The sequence below is a fragment of the Girardinichthys multiradiatus genome, chromosome 4 (assembly GCF_021462225.1).
Source record: "Girardinichthys multiradiatus isolate DD_20200921_A chromosome 4, DD_fGirMul_XY1, whole genome shotgun sequence".
NCBI classification, from domain to species: Eukaryota; Metazoa; Chordata; class Actinopteri; order Cyprinodontiformes; family Goodeidae; genus Girardinichthys; species Girardinichthys multiradiatus.
The window spans coordinates 41,123,519-41,151,490 of NC_061797.1; the positions used below are offsets into that span (position 1 = coordinate 41,123,519).

The 27,972-nt window shown below is 36.4% G+C and overlaps 1 protein-coding gene across 1 annotated transcript; it reads left to right on the forward strand.

Annotated features, from left to right (window-relative positions):
- On the forward strand, positions 1 to 27,828 carry slc12a4 (solute carrier family 12 member 4). The gene is made up of 24 exons (XM_047362349.1): positions 1 to 226; positions 12,483 to 12,580; positions 12,666 to 12,797; positions 13,116 to 13,262; positions 14,007 to 14,061; positions 14,862 to 14,992; positions 16,739 to 16,980; positions 17,206 to 17,423; positions 20,244 to 20,408; positions 20,629 to 20,727; positions 20,855 to 20,912; positions 21,033 to 21,207; positions 21,406 to 21,524; positions 22,120 to 22,218; positions 22,414 to 22,533; positions 22,686 to 22,790; positions 24,578 to 24,746; positions 25,187 to 25,382; positions 26,140 to 26,309; positions 26,553 to 26,684; positions 26,920 to 27,027; positions 27,106 to 27,293; positions 27,437 to 27,570; positions 27,677 to 27,828. The coding sequence occupies exons 1-24, from the start codon at positions 97 to 99 to the stop codon at positions 27,766 to 27,768; spliced, it is 3,282 nt and encodes a 1,093-aa protein (XP_047218305.1). The 5' UTR covers positions 1 to 96; the 3' UTR covers positions 27,769 to 27,828.
- Positions 27,829 to 27,972: the final 144 nt, after the last annotated feature.

The window sequence follows — 27,972 nt, forward strand, 5'->3', positions numbered from 1 at the left end:
TGTAGTTGCCATTAGTGGGAGTTGAACTGTGGCTGGCTAACAGCTAGCCTACTAGGCTGAGTTTGAGCTGGGAACGAAAAGAAGAGGGATGAAAACATGCCTCACTTCACAGTCGTACCAGTGAAGGATCAGGCTCAGTCCAGCTATGACAGTTTAGAAGGGATTAACTGGGTCGACCACAGGGACACTGGACAGGACTGCCCTGACCATCAAGATGGTGCTGAAGGTAAGTCTCATAACTTTTACAGTTTTTTTTAATCATAGATGGAAAATCAGACGCTGGAAAAGCGGACCATTAACTTTATAATATCTCTTTACTTGCTCAAATTACAGGCCAAGCAAGTCAGGTCTTGTCTTGGGAGCTTTGTGAACATCTGGTTGAATGGTTACCATGGCAATAGTCTATGGCCAGACAATGTATTACTAAAGCAAGCAGATCTATTTTTAACAGCTTATTTTAGGTAAGGTTGGAAAAATTATTTTTTTGTATGTTCTGTACATCCTTTTTCCTTCTGATGTAAGTTTACAACAAAAATGCAAGCCCAGTTTAGTAACGAAGGGAAAACAATAAAAGGGGTGAGAGCTGTTGGGAAAAAACACTCACTGGGGGTGGGCCTCTGTAGATCTTCGCACAAAAGATGGGGCTTTCTTTGTGCCAGGAGAGGATCTCCTTTCACAAAAAAAAAGATTGGTTGCTTACAACACCCAAGCTAATGTCTCCCTCATTGCATCTCTGCCTTTGCATGTCTTAGCTGTCATTCACTTGAATCAACACAGAAGAAGCAAGGCCAGCACATACGTTATCAACAACAGACGGAAGGCATGGAGAAAGGAATAGAGAGTGGATAGAGCTTGGACATGTTTTATTTCATTTTTTCTGAAAGTAGCGTCTGTTTATATGGGCTGAAACCAGAGAAACCACACTTGTTTTTTTGCTCCCTACGTGAAAGACTCACAAAGGCGTGTCTTCAAATAAGGCACCCAGTTACTCTAAGGATAGGCTGAGCACAATCCCTCTCACTAACGTGTAGCATACAGTTGAAGTTACACTGATGTGTACTTGGTTGTGGCACTTTTGTCATTGAAAACATGAAGAGGACCAGGGTTAAAATAAAAGTGTGTTTTTATAAGCTTCTAAATAAATCTGTAGGTTTGTGAATATGTCAGTGGATCGGTTTTGAAGAAGACAATGTTTGATTGATGCTTCAGATGAAATTTGAATCATAAAAATGTAGTATGTCCGGTCTGTTGCTTCAGTTGTTGCCTTGTAAATTCCTGGAATGTAAAAAAGCCTCCAATTGCAGCTAAATCCCCTCTAGTAGTACAGAGAGAGAGAGACAAATGTCTTGTTTTCTGTCAGAACTTTTTAGCACACCTCAAATATTTATGCAAACTTGATGCCATAATACTTTACAACCCAATCAAGGGGAATTTCTTGAACTATTAGAGCCTTAAGGTTCAATCAATCTGAACGATGAAGTACATTCAGTTTGTCACTGATTAAAGCAACCCTGAAATATGAAAAACAATTGGAATAATTTGCATTTTTAAAGCAGCACGCTTGTCTGTATCCTGAATTTAACATTTTATTAGACTTTCTGTATTTGTATGTTGTATTTGTATGATGAAACTGGTGTTAGGGACTTGCATATAGAGCAGTTGTAAGCTCATACATAATCACATTACTCCCTTCTTACTTTTTCCAAAAAGTGGGTAAAAAAAACTGGGTGGGAAAGTGGTCTGGCTGGCTTGACCACGTTAATGCTATGAGTCCTTGTCCAGAGTGTGACGTGTGATGCATGGAGGAAGTGACACAGTGCTAAATCTGTTCCAGGCTCTGAACTCAGCACTGTGAGCACAGGGCAGTACCAACATTGTGGTTATTGCACTGCTGAACTGTATGCCCAGAAATAGTGTTAAGGGTGGAAACTGTTTTTTTTTTTTTTTTCTGGACTTTCCTGCTGCGTTGTCATATGCAGAAAGCAGAGGAGTTACGTTTTAAAACATAGTTTTAGTTTCTTAGTTCTGCTGGGAGGAAATAGCTCTTTGGACTCAAAAGTTCTTCGTTACACTCCATCATAATTGTTCCCATGAAATTTTGCAGTTTAACATTTAAAAATCTAATCTCTCAAGAGAATTCTTCACATATATTAATGTAAATGAATAAAGTTTTGGCCAACATGGTTTGGGGGCAAACAACCGTGAAGCCGATTAAGTCATAAAGCTAATTCTGGAATTTAAGATCTCCCTTTAATTAAAAAAATAAAACTGCAAAAAAAGAATAGCTTCCTTAACATGGTAGCAATGGTCCTTTAGATCTAATGTTTACAGAGGCTGTAAAGATGGTAGATTAAGGATTTTCCAGTAACTAACTTAAAGTAACAGGGTTTTTTGTTTGCAAAATCCTGAAAATAGCATAGAAAAAAAGATTATTTGAAAATCGTTCAGTTTTTAAATCTAGCAATCTATGTAGGTGATCTCTTTGTTCAGATAAAATAAATGTAGCTTAATTATACATGAAAAAATATAGCCAAAAAGAGATTAAATGTCTCGTCTAGGATGTTTTTTTTTTTTTTTTGATGTTCAATTTAAGTGAATGTTTGCTGTAAGGGAATGTTGAACATCTTGCCTCTGTTATGTTTGTTTGGAAAACTTCTCTGAAAATTACTCAATGCTGTTTGACACTTCAATAGTTAGTTCAAATCTTTGTTGTTAGAGCCCTACACTTTTTGTTTTGCTTGTCTGTTTTAAATGAATGTGTTTGTATTTTATTTGATGGACTAACACAAATTAGTGTAAAATTGAGTGGCGGAAATAATTTGTTTCAAACCAAAATCTGAACTTTGTGTTATTTTTCAGCCCCCTTTGCTCTGATAACAATTGGCTTTCACAGGCCACATAATCAGGCAAGGCAAGGCAAGTTTATTCATATAACACATTTCAGCAACAAGACAATTCAAGTGCATTACAACTTTGCAGTGACAAACAAAAGAACATAAAAAATACATTGCAGTGGCATTATAAAGAAAAGTAAATAAAAGTTAAAAAAAAGTTGTACTACAGACTGAAATTAATGAATTTCATATTTAAGGGCTGAATTAATAAACAACTGAGGGGTAACATTACAAGGTACATACCAAAAAATACCCAGCACAGGCCTGTTGGTTTGTTATGCATGTGCACTGAATGAATACAGCTTGTTTTATACCTAAACCCAAGCAGAATGTTTATGTGCAGAATGAAGTGCACAATGCAATGTTCTGTATCACAACTTTAAAAGTGACACCAAAACAAAACAAAGAGGACTCCATGCTATCATTAAACTTACTGTAATTAGAAAACATTAAGGTTTCTTGTGCATCTACAGTGCATAAAGAAAGGTGGACTGAAACAAAACTCTATGTCATCATAGGCGTCTTTCAACAACTTAAACTTTCTTTTTTTTTTTGTTTCAACTTTTATTCCTTCGGTTTCAACTTTTTTTCAGATTCAATGTTTTTTTTTCAGTTCCATTTTTTTTTTACAAACTTTATTGCCCCAGTTTAGTTCCTGACAAGGTCAAGCACAACAACCTCAAGTGCAATGTAAACATCAGTGGCACTGGAGAAAAATCAGCTGACATCCAAATGGTACCATCCAATCAGCCCAAACTCCCTACAGGGATTTCCCAACAGCTGTTGATGATGCATTCAGGCACAGCTGAAAAACTAGGTTGTCTATATATCCAAACAACTCCAAAGTGATTTAAACATGCTTTGTCTCAAATATGACCACAGTCTTGTTTAAAGATTTCTGTACATTACCAGTGAGTGTTTTCAAGTGGTTGTATTGTTGTATAATCTATTTATCCAGGCATTGTCAATGCCTACCTATACAATTTTTTTCAGGGAAAAAAATTCAACTAAATCTCTAACGTAAAAATAAAAAAAATTATTTTTATGTATTTCTTTTGATTGAAGCGACGTACCAAACCATGAAGTTAAAATCCAAATATGCACTGAACCATCATTTTTGTGTATCGTTACACCCCTAGTAAATAAAGTCAACTTGTGTGCAATTTGATTTCAGTATATATACAGCTGTTCTACCATGACCTCAGAGGTTTCTTAGACAGAGCAGCTGTCCAGAGTGTAGGGGAAGATTATTGGAGGTAGACAGGGAAATCATAGAAAAAAAATGTAAGAGGATCCAAACGTCTTGAGAATGGGTGTTGCCATTTATCTTCTAAGTTTTGCTTAGAAGGGCTAAATATAAATCCACATTAAACATTTCTGATTTTTTCTATTTATTTATAGAAAATAAGAAAATATATGTGTGCATCATTTCTTGTAAGTCCCTGTGATAGAGAAGTGAGATATTGTGATCTGAACTATAGCCACATACTTTAAGTGAGAAAAACTGGTATAATGTGGGAACAAAGTAGGAAATAAAGAAAATCCAGGAAAAGCAGGAATGTGTCAAGCATTTTCTCCATCATGGGAGAAAAAGATGTTTTGAAAGCATATAAATACTCATTTTGGACTTGACTTTGCCTTTCTGTGACTTCAGTTGTTGGTTTGGTTTTCATATCTCTTTTGTGCCTCAAGTTGTAATTGATGATATCCTTAAAAATGTGAATACATGAGCCGTGTTCAGATGTGTATTTTATTTTGCTGATTATTCTACAACAACATTTAATCTCTTTTTCTGTCACATCCAGTTAAGCTTTCCTGTTCATTTCTATTCAACTCAACTTGGCTTTTGACTGCTGATAGTTGCATATTCCCCAAGTTTTGGATAGGACTTTTGAACCTTCATTTTTGAACTTTCTTGACATTGTTTTCTAATATCTAATGTCTGCCTCCACATCTTATCAGATCATCCGATTCATTCTGTGTAGGTAGCTAACCCTAAAATTAAAATTGGTTTTGCAAGTCAAAATAAATTTAATGTAAACAAATTAAATGTAAACAACTTTCAATAGCAAGGATTGTATTTAAAGAAGATATGGACTGATTGTTTCAGTACTTAACCGGCTCTTGGTTTTGGTATGTGTTTTTTAAACAAATAGGTATTTTTCCTACATGATTAGATCTGAATACAAACTGACTGTTCATATTTGTATTATTAATACAATTTTGTTAATATATCATGAGAATATAGCAAAGGCACATCATTGTCCCAATGTATTTCTCCAGTAGAACATATTATTTTTGACAGTGGCACTAACAAATAGAACTCAAGTCAAGCAAAACATTTTAAAACCCTGAAAAATTTCCAAAGGTATTACATTTTATGAACAGTGTACTGACATCCTCATTTAGTTCATATCTGTCTTTTTAGAAGTTTGTGCTTGAGTACCATGCTCCCCTTCCTGCCCACCTTCACCCCCTGAGGTGATCAGATGGAGCTGCCATTCCTTTTTCATCATTAGAGCACATCAAAGCTGATATGATTTGCTTCATGACACAGCAGGTTAGTGTTTCTCTGTTCAGCTTAGGATTTACTCTGCATGAAATAGTAAGTACAGCTAATACCGTATTGTTCAGAGTTATTTTGTTTCTTTCCACAGGCTAAGGTGGGAAGAAAGCTAATTTGCTCCATTTAAGAGCAAATTCAAATTTCATTAATGTACTTAAAAAAACAGCTTATACCTTTGCAGCATCTGTTTGGTAGTCTTACAATGTGTATTGTTTTATTCATGATCATTATAATAGGATTTGCTGAAATATGTTGAACAGGTCTTTGAAGTATGATTTAATCTTTAGAATAATTTTCTTTTTCATTGTAAACACATTGTCCACAGCATTTATTTTTATTTGAGGACTGTAAGTTTGTGTTTTTTTTTTAATTTGGTGTATTGGAATGTATTCAGAATTTGTGCAATTTTAACCATTTCTATTTTGTCACCAGAGGAAACCAAGACATGCTGGTTTAAATCTGACAAATCGCCAGCTTTAAATAGTTGTATCCTGCTTTCACTTTGATTCATTTTACTCTAACATAACTGTACCCTTGTTAATTTGTTTAATTGCAAACACAGTAGCAGAACTATGTGTTTTTGACTCACTTTCTCTATCATAACTCAAAAGAAAGAAATCAGAGAAGATGGTTGAAAATTGTTACAATATCTGGACTATTTCCCCCAATGCAGTTTCAAAATAATAATAATAAGTGTTCCAGCTTTGGGACTGATTTCAACATGGACCAGGCTTTAAAATACCTTGAAATCTGTACACAAACAACCTACTCTATAACTTCATGAGTAGAAACCATGCAGCTTTTGGTTATGGTTGCTTAATCCAGTGTCACTGTCACATATATCTTACAGGTCTTTCAGTGTATTAAAATAGCACCGCAAATAAAGTAAATTTGAAGCAATGTGGAAGTACACATCTTTCTATCAGTCAGGCCATTCTGCACACATTTAGTATCTGCCACATTTATTGGCACCATTAGCATTTATTTATTTAGTTAGTTATTTACTAATTTCTTTATTTATTTGTCTAAGAAACCTTTCTAACACCAAAAATCCCATTGTGAATTTAGCTACATTTATTGGTTAGGAAATAATTGCTTTTAACAAAATCACTTGTTGCACAGTTGTTGATACCATGAAAAATCCCTCTAAAATAGATCTAACTGAACAATTTATAGATTTTGTTTTGTCCTATGTGACCTTCTAGGAACTTCCATGACTGAATGTGGGGTAAAAATATGATATGACACAGATACCTATTTTGTTCAACCACTGATTACGAGCCTGAACGAGGCCCAATATATGTTCACATTGCATACAGTGAGCAGGATAGTGAGGGAGACAGAAAAAAAAAACTCCCTACCTCATTGTTAGTGAGCTACTGCAAAAAGTGGCATCTTTCACCCTAAGAATAACATTTATATATTTTTTTTCCTTACCAAATAATTTTTCCCAACAGAATAAATGTGCTCAAATTAATAGTTGTTTTTTTTGTTTTAAGTTTGATAAAAGCTGTAATTTATTTTCGGGCCTTTTTCACATCTCAACCAGTAATTCAAATAAATTAGGCTGACATTATATTTCTTTGTTACTTGTAATTGACATAATTTTGAATGTGTCTTGTCATTTACCCTTACTCATAGCAACCGAAAGTTACATAAGTCTGAATTAAAGCTTATTAAATACACATGGCTTCAGCAACTCTTCAGGTGGAGTTAAACCATGCTCACACATGCATATGTGCACACGTAAATGTACCACCCGCAAGGGTGTGTAAGCATTGCCATTACAGTGTTTTGAGCTTTAACATTTTGGTCTCCTAGGGTAAAGTCTTAAATTATGCATAAAGAGAAGGTTTAGCAAAGAGGACTTTTTTTCCTAACTTAAAGCTGATGAAAGCGATGTTTTCCAGTCCACTTTAAGCAGTGCCAACAGATTACTGTAAGATAAAGTTGGATTTATGTTTGAAAGTTGTTTAATTTAACCTTTGTAAATCACCTAATAGTTTTAACGTGTTGCCAGACCTTAATATCTGCCCCGGCCATTGATCTGTTTTTATGTACAATAGAATGGATTATGTTCAGCATAATCAATAAACAACCTAAATTATTATTATTATATTATTTTAAAAGTATATATGCGTTGTCAGTGTCCTACAGGAATTTCCAATGTTTTAATCGCTTATATTGTTTTTAATCATCCTTAAAGCATTAATAGTGAACATAGCTTGGGTGCCATTAATGAGTATGACATATTTTCCCTAAAAATCTTAAAATCCTTCTCTCAGATGCTATCTTACAAGCACACTTTAAAGGAAGCTGTGATTAAGTTCTCTCTCCAGAGAAACCCATCTGCAAATGCACAACTCTTTGATCTCCTTGTTGGGGCTTTTACATATTTTGGGAACATGGTGTATGACATGTAGGCACAGGTTGAGTAGAGACTGCTGTTCTGAGCACAGAGCATAACTCACTTGTGCTCATAACAGGCTACTTAATCTTTCAAATTAGACCTTCAATGTTTGCTTATTAGCTAGAGAACCTGGCTGTCTCCTTAGCCCATAAAAAATAAGGCTAGTCACATATTGGACAATATTATGTTTAGGGAAGCACTGATTGGACTGAACGCGGCGCTAGAAAGGTTGTGGAGACATTATACTTTTTGGTCCTGTTTTATCTTTTCTTTTGTATCAAATTCCAAATTTTCCTAAACAAAAGAAGAAGATCATGCCCCATCCCTCTTTTTTCTGCAATGCAATACATTCAAGCCACACTAGAGGGCACTACGTGTCTGTGTTTGCAAACAGTCTGCAAACACAGACAGTCCCAGTTGCCCTTCCATATTTATATGTTTATACACAAAATCTTTTTCCATATCATCACGTTAAAACCATAAAATTCAATGTACTTTGCAAAGGTTTTAATGCAGATTACTGGGTAACTATGAAGTGGAAACATTTATTTAATTTTTTTTTTTTTTACAAATTAAAGGTCTGAAAAATATGGTGTGTGTACGTATTCTGTTCCATTTGATAGCCATTAATTTAAAATGAAATGTAATCTATTGCTGTCTGAAGTTACTAGATTAGGAAATTTAATTATTTTGTATATGTAATTAGAAATTAATAAAAGGTTTTGTTTTGTGAAGGTCTCAGAGGTTTAATGAGGAAAACATTAGGGAGCACACAGTGTCAAAAAGACCAAAGACAGCAGAAAGTTCAGAGATAAAGTTATAGAAAAGATAAACTCAGAATTTAAAAATGATATCCCAGCCTTTGGATATTACAGTGAGCACTGTTTAATCTATTATCTGAAAATGGAAGGGTTTTGTCAAAAAGGCGAACATACCAGGACATAGTTGTTGACCTTAACAGACAAACAGGGCAAGGAGAGCACAAATCAGAGAAGCAGCCCAGAGGCCTCTGGTAACTCTGGAGGAGCTGTAGGGATCCACTCAGCTAGGAGAGTATGTTGACTGGACACTTTTTTAAAACACAATTCTCACTTTATGTGGTATAAAACTAAGATCCTGAACACATAATCCACACTGTGAAACACAGGGATGGCAGCATCATGCTGTGAGGGGGTCTATTCTTCAACATGGACAGGGAAGGGACATCTATCTATCTATCTATCTATCTATCTATCTATCTATCTATCTATCTATCTATCTATCTATCTATCTATCTATCTATCTATCTATCTATCTATCTATCTATCTATCTATCTATCTATCTATCTATCTATCTATCTATCTATCTATCTATCTATCTATCTATCTATCTATCTATCTATCTATCTATCTATCTATCTATCTATCTATCTATCTATCTATCTATCTATCTATCTATCTATCTATCTATCTATCTATCTATCTATCTATCTATCTATCTATCTATCTATCTATCTATCTATCTATCTATCTATCTATCTATCTATCTATCTATCTATCTATCTATCTATCTATCTATCTATCTATCTATCTATCTATCTATCTATCTATCTATCTATCCATCCATCCATCCATCCATCCATCCATCCATCCATCCATCCATCCATCCATCCATCCCCACTTCTTCATGCAGGGTCAGGAGTGCTGGCTCTTATCTCCAGTGGTCATTAGGCAAGAAGGAGGGCACACTCTTAGCAGGTTGCAAGTCCATTATGCCTACAGACTGGATGCAACTCGATTTTTATTTGTAAAAAATACATAAATAAATAAAACTTACCAATTATGAACTACTTTCTATTTGTGCTGGGCCTGTCTTATAAAACTTCAATAAATTACATTGAAGTTTAAAGTTGTAATTTAAGGAAAGATTAAAAAAAAGGACAAAAAAGGACTACGAGCACTTTTGCAAAGTGATGTATGTTTTAATGGCAAATCCAAACTCATGATGATGGTGATGAATATCCTTTAGGGAGCTAACTTGAAACCCAAGCACATACTATACAACATATTCCTCAGTTTTGTTATCTGCTATTGTTTGCATGTATGTGTAAGAATGTAGTCTGCATTTTATTAATGTGTTGTCAGGATACAAGTCTGAAAGTAGGAGATAAATGTTTCTGTTTTATGCAAACAAAAAGTAAGTTACCTTCTTGTAAGTCTGCGATCCTTTGTCATTAAACAACTGCTTGAAGTTTTTGGTTTATCTCCCCAAAACAAACTGTAAGCTGCGTCTCAGTTGTGTGATGAACAAATTCATGATACACAACTATGTATGTGTGTCTGTACCTGCACATAAAAGTGAATTACAACAAATCCCCCCCCCCTGCAGTCTGTACACCATGTGTTAGATCAGGTCCCAGAATGAGTTTTCACTATGGGTGACTGGGTGTCCTGGATAGAGAGTGTCAATTCCCCAATCTGGAGCACAGGGTACGCTCCTGCACACTGCACACAGCACATAACTATGCTTCCTCAAAGCATTTTCGGCAGCAGTGAGACACACAGCACAGGTGAGTGAGGACCTGCCTTGAAGGTCACGCAGCAAAGTTGAGAATACTTTTCCATTTCATGCCCCCTCGGTAAATAGGCCAGCTTTTAGTTGCAGGATTAATTTAGGCTTCAAGAAGCTGCCTGTTGAAGTTTACATGCTCTAATAACTCAAGGTTAGCTAATTTCTTGGTAATGACGTGCATGCATGTCTGCGAGTGTGAGGGTGTGCGGTTAAAGTTTACTGTAATGCTTTGTGTGCAATAATTGCCACAGCAGTGTTGCTTATCTCTGTTTGATTTTTTTTCCCTTCAGTAGCAAACATAAATGAATGTGAAATCTAATTAGTTGCCTGTTTATCACCTGGACTTTGCTTGTCAGCGTGTAATGCTATTATTGGTCTTCTTTTCCCATTTTGCTGTGTGAAATGTGTTTCTGCTTCATGGACATTGTTAAGATCTTTCAATTAAAATTAACAGTGACAGTTAAAAGCTTCAAAAGAAGACTATAAAAAAATAAATTGTTTTCCATTTTTAATTACTAACCAAGCAAACTTGCTTCTGATTTTTCAGGTTTTTTACCTTTTGGATTTTATCTCAGTTCTACCATTGTTTTCTAAATCTTTCAACAATGACATTTTAATATATGCAAATTCACCTTCCTGTAGTGTTAGCTTTCTGTTACTATTCATGGTGTTCAAGTTAGACCCCAGTCCTAAAATCAACAAAACAATTACTCAAAATACATGTTATTGTGTTTTATCCAATATTTACCTGGCTTACTTGGAATATATTGGTGGAAGGGGCATTTTCCACGAAAAAGGGACAAAACCTTCATCAGCTGTCACATCTGGCTCTGGGTTGAACATGACTGGAAGAAGTTTCAACCATCTCTCCCAAACATCCCAAATGGAAGCAAGCTTGTCAGATTTCATTCGAGTGTCTCTTTTGTTAAATCTGAGGGTGCTTAAAAGCTTTGAAGTGACATTGGTGCTCTATAAATATTTCTGCCACACAATGCAGCCCAGAGGCCTTCAATGGCCTCATTGCTGGGTCTGTAAACTTCAGCAAGAAGAAGAACACCAATGTAGGAATCCATGTATTCCTCATCAAAATCGATGCATTTGTCGCCATGGACTTTTTGTCCTTCCAGGTTTGTCATTGCGATTATAACCTTTTTCAGTGTCAATGGCTTGAACAAATCAAAAAAATTCTTGATGTCGCTTATTCTTGTCACAGCAAATCTTGTGAGCCCGGGGTCATTTACAGCTGCTGCCCTAATGTTTATGTCTCAGTTTTCATTGTTGCACGGAGATGTTCTTCAGTTTACAAGTAGAAAAAGAAGCCCTAATGTAGGACTCAGGTTTGGGAGAGCATCTGGCTGTCAGTGGGCTGACTGATAGTGTTAGTGTGGTAAAATTGTTTCAGTTTGGGCAAAAATTCTTTTTTTCAAATCATTTATAATAACAGGGTGACCTCAACACAACAAAGTTCATAATTTTTACCAGAGTATTTTAAAACCTCGATGTCATAAACAAAATGTATGTGGTACTTTTATGTATTTAAAAACTGAAACGGGTCAGTGGTGACCCCAACACCAAAGGAAGGTTAAATGTTTTTTTTCCAATTGTTTCAGATTTGGAATCAAAGTCGTGAACTATCTTCTTTTTTTTGAGCTCATATTTTCAAAGCAAATTTGATGTATTTTCTTCTTTTATTGTATGTCTGCCGTTAGGCTAAAACAAACAAAATAGGTCAGTGGCATCTTTCTTCTAGCATGCCACGCAAAGGCGCACAATACAGCTGTAGTAAAAAAAAGACTTTTGGCTACATGGAGATATGGAGTTTAAAAAACGTAAAAGTAGTAAATTGATGCAATTTGACTGGATTTTTAAAGGCCCACCAAAATGTACGATTTATACATTTCTCTTGAAATATGAATGAAGATTTCCTTCTGGCATCACTTTTCATGCAGCTTTTTTAACAGTTGCAGCTTTTACATCAATAACTGTTGTCATATTGCTTTTTTTTTAAAATAAAATTTATTTCAAGCCTAAAAATGATGCTTTTATCGTTTGCTCTGACAGAACATGTGAACCACAAAGAAGACAGCCCTTTTCTTAACAATGCTGATACCACTGGCAGGAAGAATGACTTCTATGACAGGAACCTGGCTTTATTTGAGGTCTGTTGCTTTTGCTGTACAATGCATCCATTATGATAAGCCCAAATCCACCTGTAAATCACCTTCAGATAACCTCCTGTTTCAGGAAGAGCTTGACATCCGGCCGAAGGTTTCTTCTCTCCTCAGCCGCTTGGTCAACTACACTAACATCACGCAGGGTGCCAAAGAGCATGAAGAGGAAGAAATTGCTGAGGCCTCACGGAGGAAGACCCCCAAGGTCAAGAGTCTAGTTTTGTTTTTGTATCATATGTACAGGCAGTCCTTTTAGGTTTGGAAACATTATACCCTACTGTTGGCTCACGCTTGTGCGCACTCATCTAAGTTATTACGGCTTATTGATAGATTGCTTATGAAGTAGGGCAGTCTGCAGTTAGACTGTGCCCATGTAAGACCTAAATACATGCAAAGTGCTGATAACATGATTGAATGACCTTTAAAAAGTACATCAATCAATATTAATGATCTCTACACTTGTATCCGGAAATGTCATGCTCAACACTCCACTATACCCACCCCCCCTCTTTGTCTGTTCTAGTCTCCCAACATGGGCACTTTGATGGGTGTCTACCTGCCGTGTCTCCAGAACATCTTTGGGGTCATTCTCTTCCTTCGGCTCACATGGATTGTGGGGATGGCCGGCATCATACAGTCCCTTCTGATTGTCCTCATGTGCTGCTCGTGTGTTAGTATGAACATGTGTAATGTCCACACACTTGGTTACTTTTACCTCTGACAAAGTCTCTCTTGTTGTCTCTCTTATTGCTGAACTAGTCAACGAAACGTTTGTGCACGCAAACAGGGAATTTGACTTTGGTTCCATTTTATTCTCATTATCCAGACAGAAACAAATAGAAACATAAAAATTTGGGGGGAAATAAAAAAGGATTTTTAAAGCAGATGTTTACATATACAGTGCTATTGCAAAAGAAGAAGACAAGAATGAATCAATGCAAATATGCATATTATTGAGTAGTTGGGTACTTTGACTGCGCCCCATCCTTCACTGTTTTTGCCAATCTTTCTCTCAGTCCATTGATCTTAAATTTGTAGTATTATGTTGGTCTGTTTTGAGTGCCATTTGAATGAATTAAGTTTACTATAAAACCCTGTATATTCTAGCCAGATACATTTCTTCATTTTACATATTTTCTTTTCCAATTTGTTTGCACTTTCCTACAACCAACTGTGTCACCAGAGTCCTTTATCCTTATGAGCTGTGCAGTAATTGTGTCAGCATCCCAACAAAACAATCGATTTTCTTTTTACAAGAACAGACAGTTGCGTTTTGTTATTCCACATTTGTCATCACTTTCAGGAAAGTGTGTTTTAACATTATTTATTTGCTATGGAAGGCTAACGGATGTGAAGTTACACCAATTTTTTTAGAAATATGCTCTAACCTCATATTTCCTCTTTTCTCTTACAGACGATGCTAACAGCCATATCCATGAGTGCCATTGCTACTAACGGTGTTGTTCCAGGTAAAATGTGGAACCCAGACAATTCCAGTCTATTTAACACTACCCTGATGTTTTACCTATTCTGTAAGTGTAATTTTGCCTAATTTTTAACAGCTTTGTGATGGAAACTGTTTGCAGTGTTCGCAGTGCTAGCATTCAGCCAGGTTAAAATGAATTGATTCATGTTTATAGTTCATCACCTAAATATTTCAACTACATTCACAGCTCCAACTTGAACTAGTTCTTGTCCATTTACCCTAGTTTGCCTGAAATAAAGTTTACAATATATATAGGTCATATATCTCATTTTCTCCTTCCGTCTTCTTTGTTAAAATAGTTGCAGGATTAATTTGTGTGTTCATATACAGCAATGTTCCTCTTTAATACAGCACTTTAGCTGACAGAATCTTCAATAATGTAACTTAAACACATCTCTGTTGATCTTTCAGTTACTTGCCCACAGGATGTTTGGATATTAGAGTTCAAACTGCAGCTTCTTTGCTCCATCTCCTGTCTATAAATAAAACAACAAAAACTGCACGTTTTGAGGGTTGTAGCTGGAGAATTCAGTTAATATCCTTACATATAAAGCAAAGTCGTAGGCAACATAGTCAAATTTAAAGCTATGGGAGATGGAAAGACCTAAATTGTTATTAAAGATCCTTAGAAAATTGAACTGTCCTTGCTGCCTATGTATACACACTTGCCAAAGAGTGCATGCTTCAATGGAAATGCTGAGGCTCTTTATCCAGTTTGCCCCCAAACACAGTGTAAATCTACATATACTTTTAATGTGTGACTGTTGTTCTTCTCTTTCCTAGCTGGAGGGGCATATTTCATGATCTCACGTTCACTTGGCCCTGAGTTTGGAGGAGCTGTGGGTCTGTGCTTCTACTTGGGCACCACCTTTGCCTCTGCTATGTACATTCTTGGAGCCATTGAAATCTTCTTGGTTAGTTTGTTAAAATGCTATTCCTCCATTACATTTCCACTAATATCTCATACTAAGTTATGAAAAACAAAGTGCGTTATTGGTTCTTTAAGATCAAGTATAGTACATAAAGATATCCCTTTGCAATATCCGACACATCTAATTATTCAAAATTATATTTCAATAGCATTTTTTCTGATATAAAATGTGTAGAAGTGATTCTCATTAATTAAAAAAAACTTGAATGTTTTATAGTTTTGGCTAAATGAAATATAGTAGAATAGTTAAAATAGCCAACATGTCATGACATCTACATTACCAATTAAAAGTCTGGACACACCTTTGTCACTCAATATAGATACATACTCAATAGATCAAAACTACAGCATGAAGCAAAATAAATAGAATTATGCATACAAAGAATTATTAAAAAAAATTTAAAGTATCTTTTATATTGTTCAAAATAGACGCCTTTCCTTTGATTACTACTTTGCACATTCTTGGCATTCTCTCGATGAGCTTCATGAGGTGTTCCCTAGAAATGGTTTTTTGTAAAGAACAAGACCAAAGCTGTGAAGAAAAACCTAGACAGAGCTGACAGAGGTGGGAAGTTAATAATAAGATGGGAATAGCTCAGGGTCCCCAGAACCAGGCTCATTATCATCAAAATCCCTAAATGCAAGCCTTATATATGTTTTTTTTTTTTTTTTTTTGAAGCAGGCATCATTATGACCAACATGTCATAATGGAAACTACTTCCCCAAGCCAAGAGCCTTATAGCCTCTGAATTCCATTCTACTTTTAGAAACTCTGGGAGGTACAATTTAGTCTGTGGTCAGAGAGTGGTTTGCTGCTAGCATGCAGAACCATGTGATGTTTTAGATGCAATTGTTTTAGTCATTAAGAGATTTATTTGCGGGGAAAAAAAAAAAAATGTTTCTTAACTTTCCTGGAAGTTAGTGCCAAGAGGTTAAAACTGGAGCAAATTGTTTCCTTTTGCTAAATGCTGTCAGAGCCTCTGGATCTGCACAGTTCTTTTCAGAAAGATTTCAAAACATCCTAGTAACAAGAACTAACAATAATTTAGACATGCTTTTGCATTATGTTTAACAAAACGCTTCATGATTTGCTGATTCATGATAAAAGATCAGCATTTTAGATAATTTCTTCACACCTATCTTAAATCCAAATATTTCTTGCTGTAATTCTAATGTATAATGTGGTCCAGAGTCACTAAATAGAGTCCAACACTGCTGCATTTCTGTCTGTAATATGCAGTAAAAAGATAAAGCAACCATGTATTTATGTCATTATGACCTGTGGTGTGACTGATTTGCTTAATCTGGCTTTAAGAGTAAACAGCTGTGTGTAAAAAAAAAACAGCTCCATGAAGTTATGCTGCTCTGATAAATATTGTTAGCCAATAAAAACATATGGGAAGTACAGAGACTTTGTCAAAGCATGAAGGCTTCATGATAAACTGGTGTACCAAGATAACTTGTTGTGCAAATGGTTATATTACTGAATATCTTGAATATTTGAATCAAGATTTTTTGTGAGGTTTTTTATTTTTGTTTTTATTGAGTGACAAATACTTAAACCTGTTGCTAGTAATGTAATTTTTGAGTGGGAACAACATTTTGAATAATCTATTTAAATAGTACTGTACATTCATGTATTTATGTAGGGTATATATGATTCATCATCTAAATTCTGTGTTAACTGTATGCATTTACCAATTTGTTGTAATTTCATTTTTCTCTTTAGAAATATCTGGTCCCTCAAGCGGCTGTTTTTCACTCCGCTGATCATCTTGGTCGAGACAGTGCCCTGCTAAACAACATGCGTTTGTACGGCACTTTGTGCCTCAGCCTGATGGCTGTGGTAGTTTTTGTGGGGGTCAAATATGTCAACAAGCTGGCCTCCCTTTTCCTGGCCTGTGTTATTATCTCAATTGTCTCCATTTATGCTGGGGCAATCAAATCCATGACTCATCCGCCAGAATTCCCGTAAGTGCTATTAAAACAAATATGTGTCTGAGGACGATGTTGTGGGATTTGTTAGGAGCCCTAATGTAGAACTTGTATGTAATGAGAAAAGTGAATGGTTTTCTTATGCGTTTGTATATGAACAGTGTGTTTGTATAAACATTTTAGGTATCTAAATATCAGTGTTGTTTTGTACTTTTTTGTACATATGTAACTAATTACCCTCTTTGCATTCTATTGCTGCAGGATATGCATGTTGGGCAACAGGACTTTGGTGAGAGATGGCTTTGATGTATGTGCCAAAACTGTGATAATGGGAAACATTACAGTGCCCAGTCAACTGTGGAATCGGTTCTGCGTTGGTGGGAACCTGAGCAGTACTGAGCAATGTGATGATTACTTTATCCAGAATAACGTGACAGAGATACAGGGAATTCCTGGATTGGGCAGTGGGATTATCAGAGGTAAATCTAACATGCAACTGAGGCAAACATGTGTGGAGTTGCTGATTTGAAGCGGTCCAGTTCATATTTTACTTCTAGACTTTGGTTTGGTTTGTACATCTATACAATGAATCATCTGTTCATACCAAAGTAATGAATGGTGTTCCACAGGGTTCTGGACTTGGACATATCGCATTCATTCCCATGGGAATTATTATTAGAAAACATGAAAAACCATTTTAATGTTATGACGATGATGCGCAGCTCCATCATTTGTTCTTTTGCCTTAACTCAGTTAGTGAGTGATCCCACACATGATGAAGAACACACCTTGGATTTGGTTTTAACTTATGGTTTACACAAAGATGTCAAAGACATACAAGACTAGCATCTCTGATCATCTACCTCTTTTTATTTCATCTTTTAACATCTCTGCTTGGTCTACACACCTCTACATGCTTCCGGCACCTTGTCAATGCACAGACAGCGCTGCGGTTTTCAGTTTCTTTTACAGACTCTTTTACAGCTTCTCTGTGCGGAGTGTCAAAAGGATGGAGATGTTAATCAGTTCCTGGATGATTTTATCCCTTTCTGTTCGGGTATTTGGGATGTTATTGCTCCTTTTAAGACTAAATGCTGCAAAGGATCCACAGAGCCGTAGCTCCACGAACACACTCATGCATTTACTAGCACCTTCCGCAGCACCGAGGGACAGACTTTATATTTTTTGGATATTTATTTGTACCATTGAGCCTAGTATATCTCCTGTATTCTCAGCTTTTTTTTAGATCATTTTGAACCTATGTCCATCTCTCAGATTTCAGAAATCAGAAAGACTGATTCGGGCTTGATTTGTTGATTTAGGTCTCACATCATTATTTCCTGGTTCTCTCTCATGTTCCTCACACTGGTCAGGTCTGTGTGATTTTCTTTGCAGTAGCTCTGAGTTTCTGTACAGGTGTTTTTTAGATTATTTTGAACCTATGTCCATCTCTCAGATTTCAGAAAGCTGAGTCTATTATATTGTCATTGTGACAGTATTCCTCCCAGATTGTTGAAGGAGATATTTAGTGCTGTAGGTCACTGGCTTTTAATTTTGTTAACATCTCTCTTTCTTTAGGATGTGTTCTAGCTGCTTTTCAACTTGCTGTTGGGTCACTGGACCTTTCTGACTGTGTGTCTGTTAGGAATCTTGGGGTGATCCTTGACTCAGATTTAAAAATTCAGTTAACAGGTCAGTGCAGTAGGCCAATCTAGCTTTTATCATCTGATGCTTATGAGTAAAGTCAAGATTAACCTTCTCATGATGCCCCTGAGATGGTTGTTCATGCTTTTATTACTTTTAGACTGGACTACTGCAACTCCCTCTATAGAGGGAAGGACCTTTCTCTAATTAACCTCTTCAGTTGGTTAAACATTTAGCTGCCCATCTGCTAACCAGGACCAGACGAGATGTACATATCCCCTCGATTTTGTATTGCCTCCACTGGCTGCCCGTTTCTTTTAGAATCATTTTTAAGATTTTGCTTTTGGTTTCTAAATGTCTAAATCATCTGGCACCTCCAAACCTTAAAGAACTTTTACATCCACACATCCCCAGCTGATCTCTAATATCTCAAGACCAGAAGCTTTTAGTTGTTCCCAGGACTTGGCTCGTGACTAGGGAAGACAGATCTGTAGCTCCTAGGCTTTGGAACATTGTCCCGCTTTCAGTGAGGTCTCCTGGAACTTAAACTTTTTTAAAATCCCTTTTAAAAACTCATCTTTTTAAACTGGCCCTTAATGGTTGTGCTCTCTGGCCCTTAATTCCAGAGAGCACAACCATTAGGCCAGTACTTGTATTGCTGCATTTAGAAATATATTTTCTATAAAAAAAAATCTTCATTGACAGAAAGGTGTACCAGAGTTAAATTTCTTGTTTGTCTGTGCAAACTTGGTTATAAAGCTGATTCTGATTCTGTTCTATTACTTATATTGTCAAAGTACTTTATTGCTTATTGCTTTAATTATCTTATTTTCATCTTCTATTTATATACACACCTACAGTACTTTGGTTGCCTTTGGGTTTGTAAAGTGCTTTATAAATCAATAAAACAACATTAATAATAATTATAACTCTGCTGTTAAATAAAAAAAAGGCTGAAGCCAGAGTATTACCAGCTACCTCCAGCAGAGATACTATCACACAACTGCTAGCCTTTTTACACTGGTTCCCAGTAAAATCAAGGCTTAATATTAAGATTCTTCATATTACATGTTGATAGTATTACTACTGAGTGGTTTGGGGATTGTAATATCCCCTATACCTTCACGAAAAATCTTTGCTCCTAGGACACTGACCTCCTAATTATTAAAATGATTTTGCCTGCCTTAACTTTCCAGGCAGTATCAAAAAACACTCTTCCTACCTATTTTCTAAAACCAAACTTAAAAGGTACTTTTTGAAAAAGCATTGATTTGGCTGAGTGATTATTGTACAATTTCAATTTTAAAATGATCCATGTATGTGTTTTGACATGCTTCCATTTCTATGCGTTTTATCTTTGCTATCCATTTGCAGGTTAATTATATGCGTTGTGTTATTGTTGAACTCTTTGTGTTGTTTGATTGTTTTTGTGTAAATCACAATTAATTTCTGATTACATTAATTTGCTATATAAATTCAACTCAGTTGAGTTGTTTTCTGTATTAAGCTCAATTGAATTTTAGCGTCTTCTTTGAATACATTTGTCCTATACAAATATGTATTTCTGTTGTATAGAAATAAAAATTTACTTTATTTAAATAGTTTATGTTGATCTAATGTGAGACTACTTATTTAAATATATTTTTCTGCAATAGAAAACATGTGGAGCAACTACTTACAGAAAGGCGAGATCTTAGAAAAGGCAGGACTGCAGTCAGTGAATGTCCACGGTCCAATAGAGAACTTCATCAACTATGTGTCGGCAGACATTGCTACATCTTTTACACTTTTGGTGGGGATCTTCTTCCCATCTGCTACAGGTAAGAGTTACAGTGTTTAGGTTATATGACATACAATATGACTGGGAAAACAGCAAGTTTTTTTTATTGAAATCTTTTGGATAGTTTTTTTTTTGTATCCAACCTTTTAATGTATACAATGTTCAATGAGTAAAATCAGGAGTGTTGGAATTAGCCAGTAGAGGGCACTGTGTAACATTTGTTTTTACTTGTGCTTGAGTTATGTATTCTCTTTCTGCAGGTATCATGGCAGGCTCTAACAGATCCGGTGATCTCAGGGATGCTCAAAAGTCCATTCCTGTGGGAACAATTTTAGCCATTACAACTACTTCACTTGTTTGTATCCTACCTTTTGATCACCACACACTTGTCAATGTTTTACCTTAAACTGAATATAAAAGCCAATTTGCTACAGTAGTATAAATACAAGCATGTGCCACTTTATGCTCCTTGACCAACATGTCTAGATGTAAGTTCTGTGGTCCTGTTTGGGTCCTGTTTAGAAGGAGTAGTCCTGAGGGACAAGTAAGTTTATTTAGGTGCTTACAGTTTCAGTGGTTGTGGAATATTTACATTTAATTGAACATAAGGAAAACACTGCCTGATCATCACTGCAGATCATACTCACTTTTTACTGCTTTGCAGATTTGGAAATGCTGTTCAACAGAACCTTGTTGTTGGCACTCTCTCCTGGCCATCTCCATGGGTTATTGTCATTGGCTCCTTCTTCTCTACTGTTGGTGCGGGCCTGCAGTCCCTCACCGGCGCTCCACGGCTTTTACAAGCTATTGCCAAGGACAACATTATTCCCTTTCTTAGGGTGGGGGAAATTTATTACTTCCTTTTTTGTATTCTAAAAATGCATCTACATTCTGAATAATTTCCCAATGTTTCTCTGTGTGTTGTGGTTCAAATATTTGCATTGAGAAAAGCTTATCTGTAAATGTATTTGAATGGTAGAGAACCAAATAAGACATGATTTGCATTGCTGCACGGAAATGTGTTGATTTTTTCCCAGGTGTTCGGTCATGGAAAGGCTAATGGAGAGCCAACGTGGGCTCTGCTGCTAACTGGCCTCATAGCTGAGCTGGGGATACTTATTGCCTCACTGGACATGGTTGCTCCCATCCTGTCCATGTAAGCACATATGATGCAAAATTTATCACATGATACATTGACAGTTTCCCCACAAACAAACCCATTATGAGACATATTTTTATATATTTTAACCATGTACAATTACATCTCAGCAAGTTAGAATACCATCAAAAACGTTATTTTATATTTGTAGTTCACTTAAATAAAATTCATACATAGATTCATTACAAACAGTAATATTTAAGTAATTCTGTCAATTTTTATAATTGTAGCTTGCAGCAAATGAAAACCCAAAATTATGGTTTCTCAGAAAATTTGAAGATTACATTAGACCAATAAAAAAAAAGATACTGACATGCAGATATATGTTATGGCTATGGTGTGGCTTATGCAAGCATGAGGAAGACTGCTGCCCTGCAGGCAGTCACTGACATTGTCCACACAGAGGGTTAGCGCCAAATGGTCATTGCTAAAGAAGGTAACTGTTCACATAGCACTGTATCCAATCACATTAATGGATTGCTGAGTTGAAGGAAATGTGTAATACAATAACTTTTTAATTATGTTCTAATTTATTAATCAGTAAATTATTTCGTTTAGATGTTGGTTTTGACAGTGTTTTCCTTTTCAACAGGTTCTTCTTGATGTGCTATCTCTTTGTAAACTTAGCTTGTGCAGTGCAAACTCTCTTACGGACACCCAACTGGAGGCCAAGGTTCAAATATTACCATTGGTTAGTTTATTTAATAACATTTGCTCTTTGTGATAATCACATTTTGCCTCACAAGCAGAAATTTCTTCATAGTTTCACTGAGGGAGACCCATGAGAAACCACAAGCTTTGGTCATTAGTGCTTTATTAGTTTAATTCTGTCATTGTTTTTGGTATTTAAACATATAATATAACTACATATGTATCACACCTGCAGGGCTTTATCATTCCTTGGCATGAGTATGTGCCTGGCTCTCATGTTCATATCATCCTGGTACTATGCCATAGTGGCCATGGGCATTGCAGGAATGATCTACAAATACATTGAATACCAAGGGTATGTATAGACCCGATGTCCAACTATATTGAATTCTTATTTCTTGTTTTTTGTTAGGCTAGATTTGACTGCTGCATACATCAAGCTGATGTGTATCAACAAAAAGTCACCTCATTAAGCTTTTTTTTTTTTTGAATAATAAATAAAATTAGAGCAGAGAAGGAGTGGGGAGATGGGATAAGAGGACTGTCTCTCAGTGCTGCACGTTATGCCCTGCTGAGGCTTGAAGCAGGACCTCCTCACACCAAGAACTGGAGGTATGGCAACAGCGGCAGGAGCCAATATTAGTAATCCATCATTAGATACTGACAACTTTATTCTATTTGTAAACAACCATGTCTGTTTGTTCAAATGAAATAGGTTGCCAAGTCTGTATTTAGATTCTGGAAAAACGATTGCATCAGATATCCGTCAGTGTTACTAGAAAGTGTTAATATACAGTATGTGTGGTCCTTTTATGTACTGGAACTACACAAAGCTCGAGTCATCTAGTATGCAAAATATATGGTAGATGTAAAATAAGTCTTGTTTGCTTATGAGCTTCTGAAAGCTAGCAGCCCAGATTACAATAACCTAACAGATGAAGTTATCCTCCATCAGTGACACAGCATCCATGTTTTTGCTATTTTTGGAAGCAGAGAAAGGCACAGAAAATATAAATACATGCAGTCCAGCATCAACATTCTGATCCAGAGTTAAATTTGGTCGAATTTAGTATGTTGTTTTGGATTTTCAGGCTACAAAGATCTATTTGTCCTTATAGTATGTACATTCATAAAAAAAACAACAGAAAAATATAGTTAAACCTTTAAATCAGGAGATCCAGTGTGATTTTTATCCTTGTAGTAGAACATGAGATCAGAACTCTACTGCTGCAGCATTTCCTTGACCCCCAACCATGATGGGGTTATGGGAATTTGGTTTTCCAGTGTACATGTGATTTGTGAATCTTTAAAAGTCTCATTATCTTGTCCTTTTGTGGATGATGATGTGGCCACCCAAACTCCTGTAACCAAAGCAAAATTTGTGTCTGCATTCTCGTTACAACTTAAGCTTGTTTCCGGTGTGGTTTGACTCCTGCTCACCAATCCTGTTTGTGGTGTTCATGGACAGCATCTCAACATGTAACCAAGAAGATGACGTTGTCTGGTTGTCTGACTTGGGAACCTCAGTATTTCAACTTTCTTCAAGCTATGTTCTTCTGTGTGAGCTGGCACAATTTGCCCCCGACCATGAAGTGGCGGGGATGTTAGTAAGCTCCTCTAAGCCTGAGGACATGCTTCTCCATCTGAAAAAGTTGGACTGCTTCCTCCAGATCATAGATCGGTCATTGTCACAAGTGGAGAGATTTTAAGTATCTTAGTGCTTTGAGTGATGGGAGGATGGAGCATCGATGGATAGACGTTCAGGGCTTAATTTATAGCACGAGAGACCAAAACCAAATCTGTCAATTTACCCACCCATCCATATTCCAGTCATCTATAAGGATGCGATATAGATCATGACAGAGAGAAGGTGATCCCAGATAAAAGCGACTGAAAAGAGCTTCCTCTATACGTTTCCTCCATCGTCCAGGGACGCTTGGAGTAAAGTTGCTGCTGCTTCATATTAAAAGGAGTCAGTTGAAGTGGTTTTGGCATAGGATCAGGATACCTCCTCTGTACCTTAGTTTGGAAATAGATTGGAAAGATTCAACCAAGCATGTAGAAACTATTATTTTGTAATCAGTCTGTCCTGTAAGATACTTATCATCATTTTGAATAATACCAGATGACCTGTAACGTATGGTTCAATCACCCAAGCTGACTGAACTACTTACAGTATGTTATGTCAGCAAAGGTTTGTGATAAATAAATACAGTGAGAACCCAATCTATCATCCTTTCCCACAGACACTTTCTCATCCTTATCTTGAGTTCTGTCACAGCACTAAATTAGGTTATCACAATGCAGATTTAACCATTTGTAATTGTTAAATTGGTTCATCAATGGTTGTGAAAAAAGCCTGTCTTTCAATTAATCAATCAGTAATTTGTTCTTTTCAGGCCACAGTTATTGGTGCTGTTAAAGCTAGATGAGGACCTCCATGTGAAATATCCACGAATGCTCACCTTCGCCTCACAGCTGAAGGCAGGAAAAGGTCTGACGATCATTGGCTCTGTCATAAAGGGCAACTTTCTGGAAAGCTATGGGGAAATGCAGGCAGCTGAACAGGTAAAGGGTTGAAAAATATCTACAGCCTTTTGGATTGTACATAGTTGCTCTTGTGCATTGATACAAGTGATTACAGTTTACATAGAAACACATGAACATCCTTTGGTCTATATTTATCAGGCATTTTCTTCTATAAAAATGGTTTTATTATTCTTATATTGTTTATGATTGTTATTTTGTAGCATGGATTTATTAGATTAGTAGCGCTAAATTAAGCTGTTTCACACAGATCAAGGGACATATGCTAATGGAAGTCATTAATCACCTCAAATTACTTTTTTGGTAAGATTTTCTGTAAATGTTACTGAATAAAGACTTTAGTTGTAATATCAGATATGCGGTTGGACTGTCAATTGATAATGACTTAAATAACCATAATATAATAATACAATATAATAACCATAATATAATATTCAATCTGGGTGCTACTGTCTTTCTAGGCTATTAAGAACATGATGGAGATTGAGCGGGTCAAAGGTTTCTGCCAAGTTGTTGTGGCAACTAAGGTACGGGAAGGCATTGCCCACCTGATCCAATCCTGTGGTATGGGTGGAATGAAACACAACACTGTGGTAATGGGCTGGCCATACGGCTGGAGACAGAGTGAAGACCCTCGAGCCTGGAAGACTTTTATCAGTAAGAGTTTTCCCAAAGTTTGGCAGTCCAATCTGCACATCACAATATTCTTCCTTGAACATTTATAATCAATTCAATTCAATCCAATGCTGGAGGTCCATATATATTTTGTGGTCTACCTGTGTCTGTTTGAAAGAAAAACATTCATTATCAGATTATTTTGCAGCAATATTGATTCTGATTATTTCTTTGTGCAAACTTATTTATAAATAAATTGCTACATTGGGCACATAAACTTCAAAGATTGTCATAGGAATATTATGTAGCAATCTACTTTTTCACATTCATTTTAATGGATGTCATTATTATTATTTGTCCTTAGCATAGAGATGATTTTTTTTAATTATTGTTTTCTGAAATGTTTACCCTTTAAACACATTTTCCCATTTATTATGTGCAATTCTTTGTGGCATTTTGTTGGCTCTTTTTGGCATTGTCAACAATTAGCAGGAATATTGATTTGGATGAAATTTTAAAAAAGTTCATTAAAACTGACCTAAAAAGCATTTTTCTCAGTAAAAATACAAACAAAAAAACTAAAGAAAATTGAAAAAATACAAAAACATCTTCTCACTGAGTTCTGTCTGTCATCAGCATAACATTACTTTAGCATTCCTAACTAAATCTACAACACCAAATTATGATGTATTTCAGCCATTTGATGGTGGGACATTGCAGAGACCCCATGGCCCTATGTACAGTAATGGTAATGACATATGTAAATAGCACAGCCAGTGTGTTGTCTTCTCTGCCCTAGACACAGTCCGCTGCACAACAGCTGCCCACCTGGCTCTGATGGTCCCCAAAAATGTGTCATTTTATCCAAGCAACCATGAACGCTTCACAGATGGGAACATTGATGTGTGGTGGATTGTCCACGATGGAGGAATGCTGATGCTGCTGCCTTTCCTGCTCAAACAGCACAAGGTCAATGAATGGGACTTAATACTTACATTTATTTACTATTTCATTGTAATGTCATCCTTTTTTTTAAAACTGCAAAACCTCATTTACATTTTTTGTTTGTGACAGATATACATCTGCAGGATTCAAATTCTGATCTTAAACAATTTTGTTTTTTCATATCAGATTTTGTGCAAATTATTTTTCTCTGTAAAACAAACATTCCCAGTAATGTGCTGATAAGGTCACAAGACTTTTGAATGTTAGGTGTGGAGAAAATGCAAGATGCGGATCTTCACTGTGGCCCAGATGGACGACAATAGTATCCAGATGAAGAAGGACCTGGCCACATTTCTGTATCAACTGAGAATAGAGGCAGAGGTGGAGGTGGTGGAGATGGTGAGGTCACACAGTAACTCATTTATGGTAGAATGTGTAACGGTAAAATACATCTGAAGTAGATCGGTTTGTTGGTTGCAAACATTTCAAAACTATGCATCTCTTCTACTTTGTGTTAGTGTATCACATAAAATTGTAGTAAAATACATTAAGTTTGTGAATGTAATGTGACAAAATATGAAAATGTTCATGGCATATTAAAACTTATGCCATGAATATTTTATTTACATTTCAGCATGACAGCGACATCTCAGCTTACACTTATGAGAGAACACTAATGATGGAGCAGAGGTCCCAGATGTTACGGCAGATGAGGCTATCCAGTGCAGAAAGACAAAGAGAGGTATGTTGGGAGAAGATCTGAAAAAAAGTACAGATACGCTTCTACAATTTAGTTCTACCATTCTCATGGTACCTGCAGGCCCAGCTGGTTAAAGACAGACATTCATTGGTGCGAATGGGCAGTCTATACTCTGACGAAGAGGAGGATGTCATAGAAGTTCCTCCAGAGAAGGTCCACATGACATGGACTAGAGAGAAGTGCGAGGCCGAAAGGCGAAACCGAAACAATGCTCCTGAGAACTTCAGAGAACTCATGAGCCTAAAACCGTGAGCCATTTGTAGCTTCAAAAATCTCAAGACATTTTCCAACCACTAATTGCACTCTTTTGTTTTTTACTTTTTATTCTGATTTTAATTATCCCGATGATTTTGTTGTAGCACTAATAAAACTCCCCCTTGCTGCTTCTCAGGGATCAGTCGAATGTGCGCCGAATGCATACAGCTGTGAAGCTTAACGAAGTAGTAGTTAACAGGTCTCACGATGCCCGATTAGTGCTGCTCAACATGCCAGGCCCACCTCGCGATACAGATGGAGATGAAAACTGTATCCTTTGCGATTTCTATCAACAACACCCCATGAGGTTTCAGTAAGAACGTGGGATGTGAAAATTCCATGCTTTTGGTTTTAAGTCCTTTAATTTTTTGCTCAGATATGGAGTTTCTGGAGGTGCTGACTGAAGGTTTGGAAAGAGTGATGTTGGTGAGAGGAGGAGGGCGGGAAGTCATCACGATCTACTCATGACCAGTTAGAAGTCGTTAGAGGCAGTGACCCCATAAAAATACATTTCACCATGGGACAGGAGGCATCACATGCTTTGCTTTTTTTTTTTTTTTGGGGGGGGGGGGGGGGGGGGGGGGGGCAGAGGGGTTAAACTTTTGGATGCAAAAGAGGTTGATTCTATTCTTGTAGAATATTGATAATTGTGGATAACTGCCATTTTGTTCT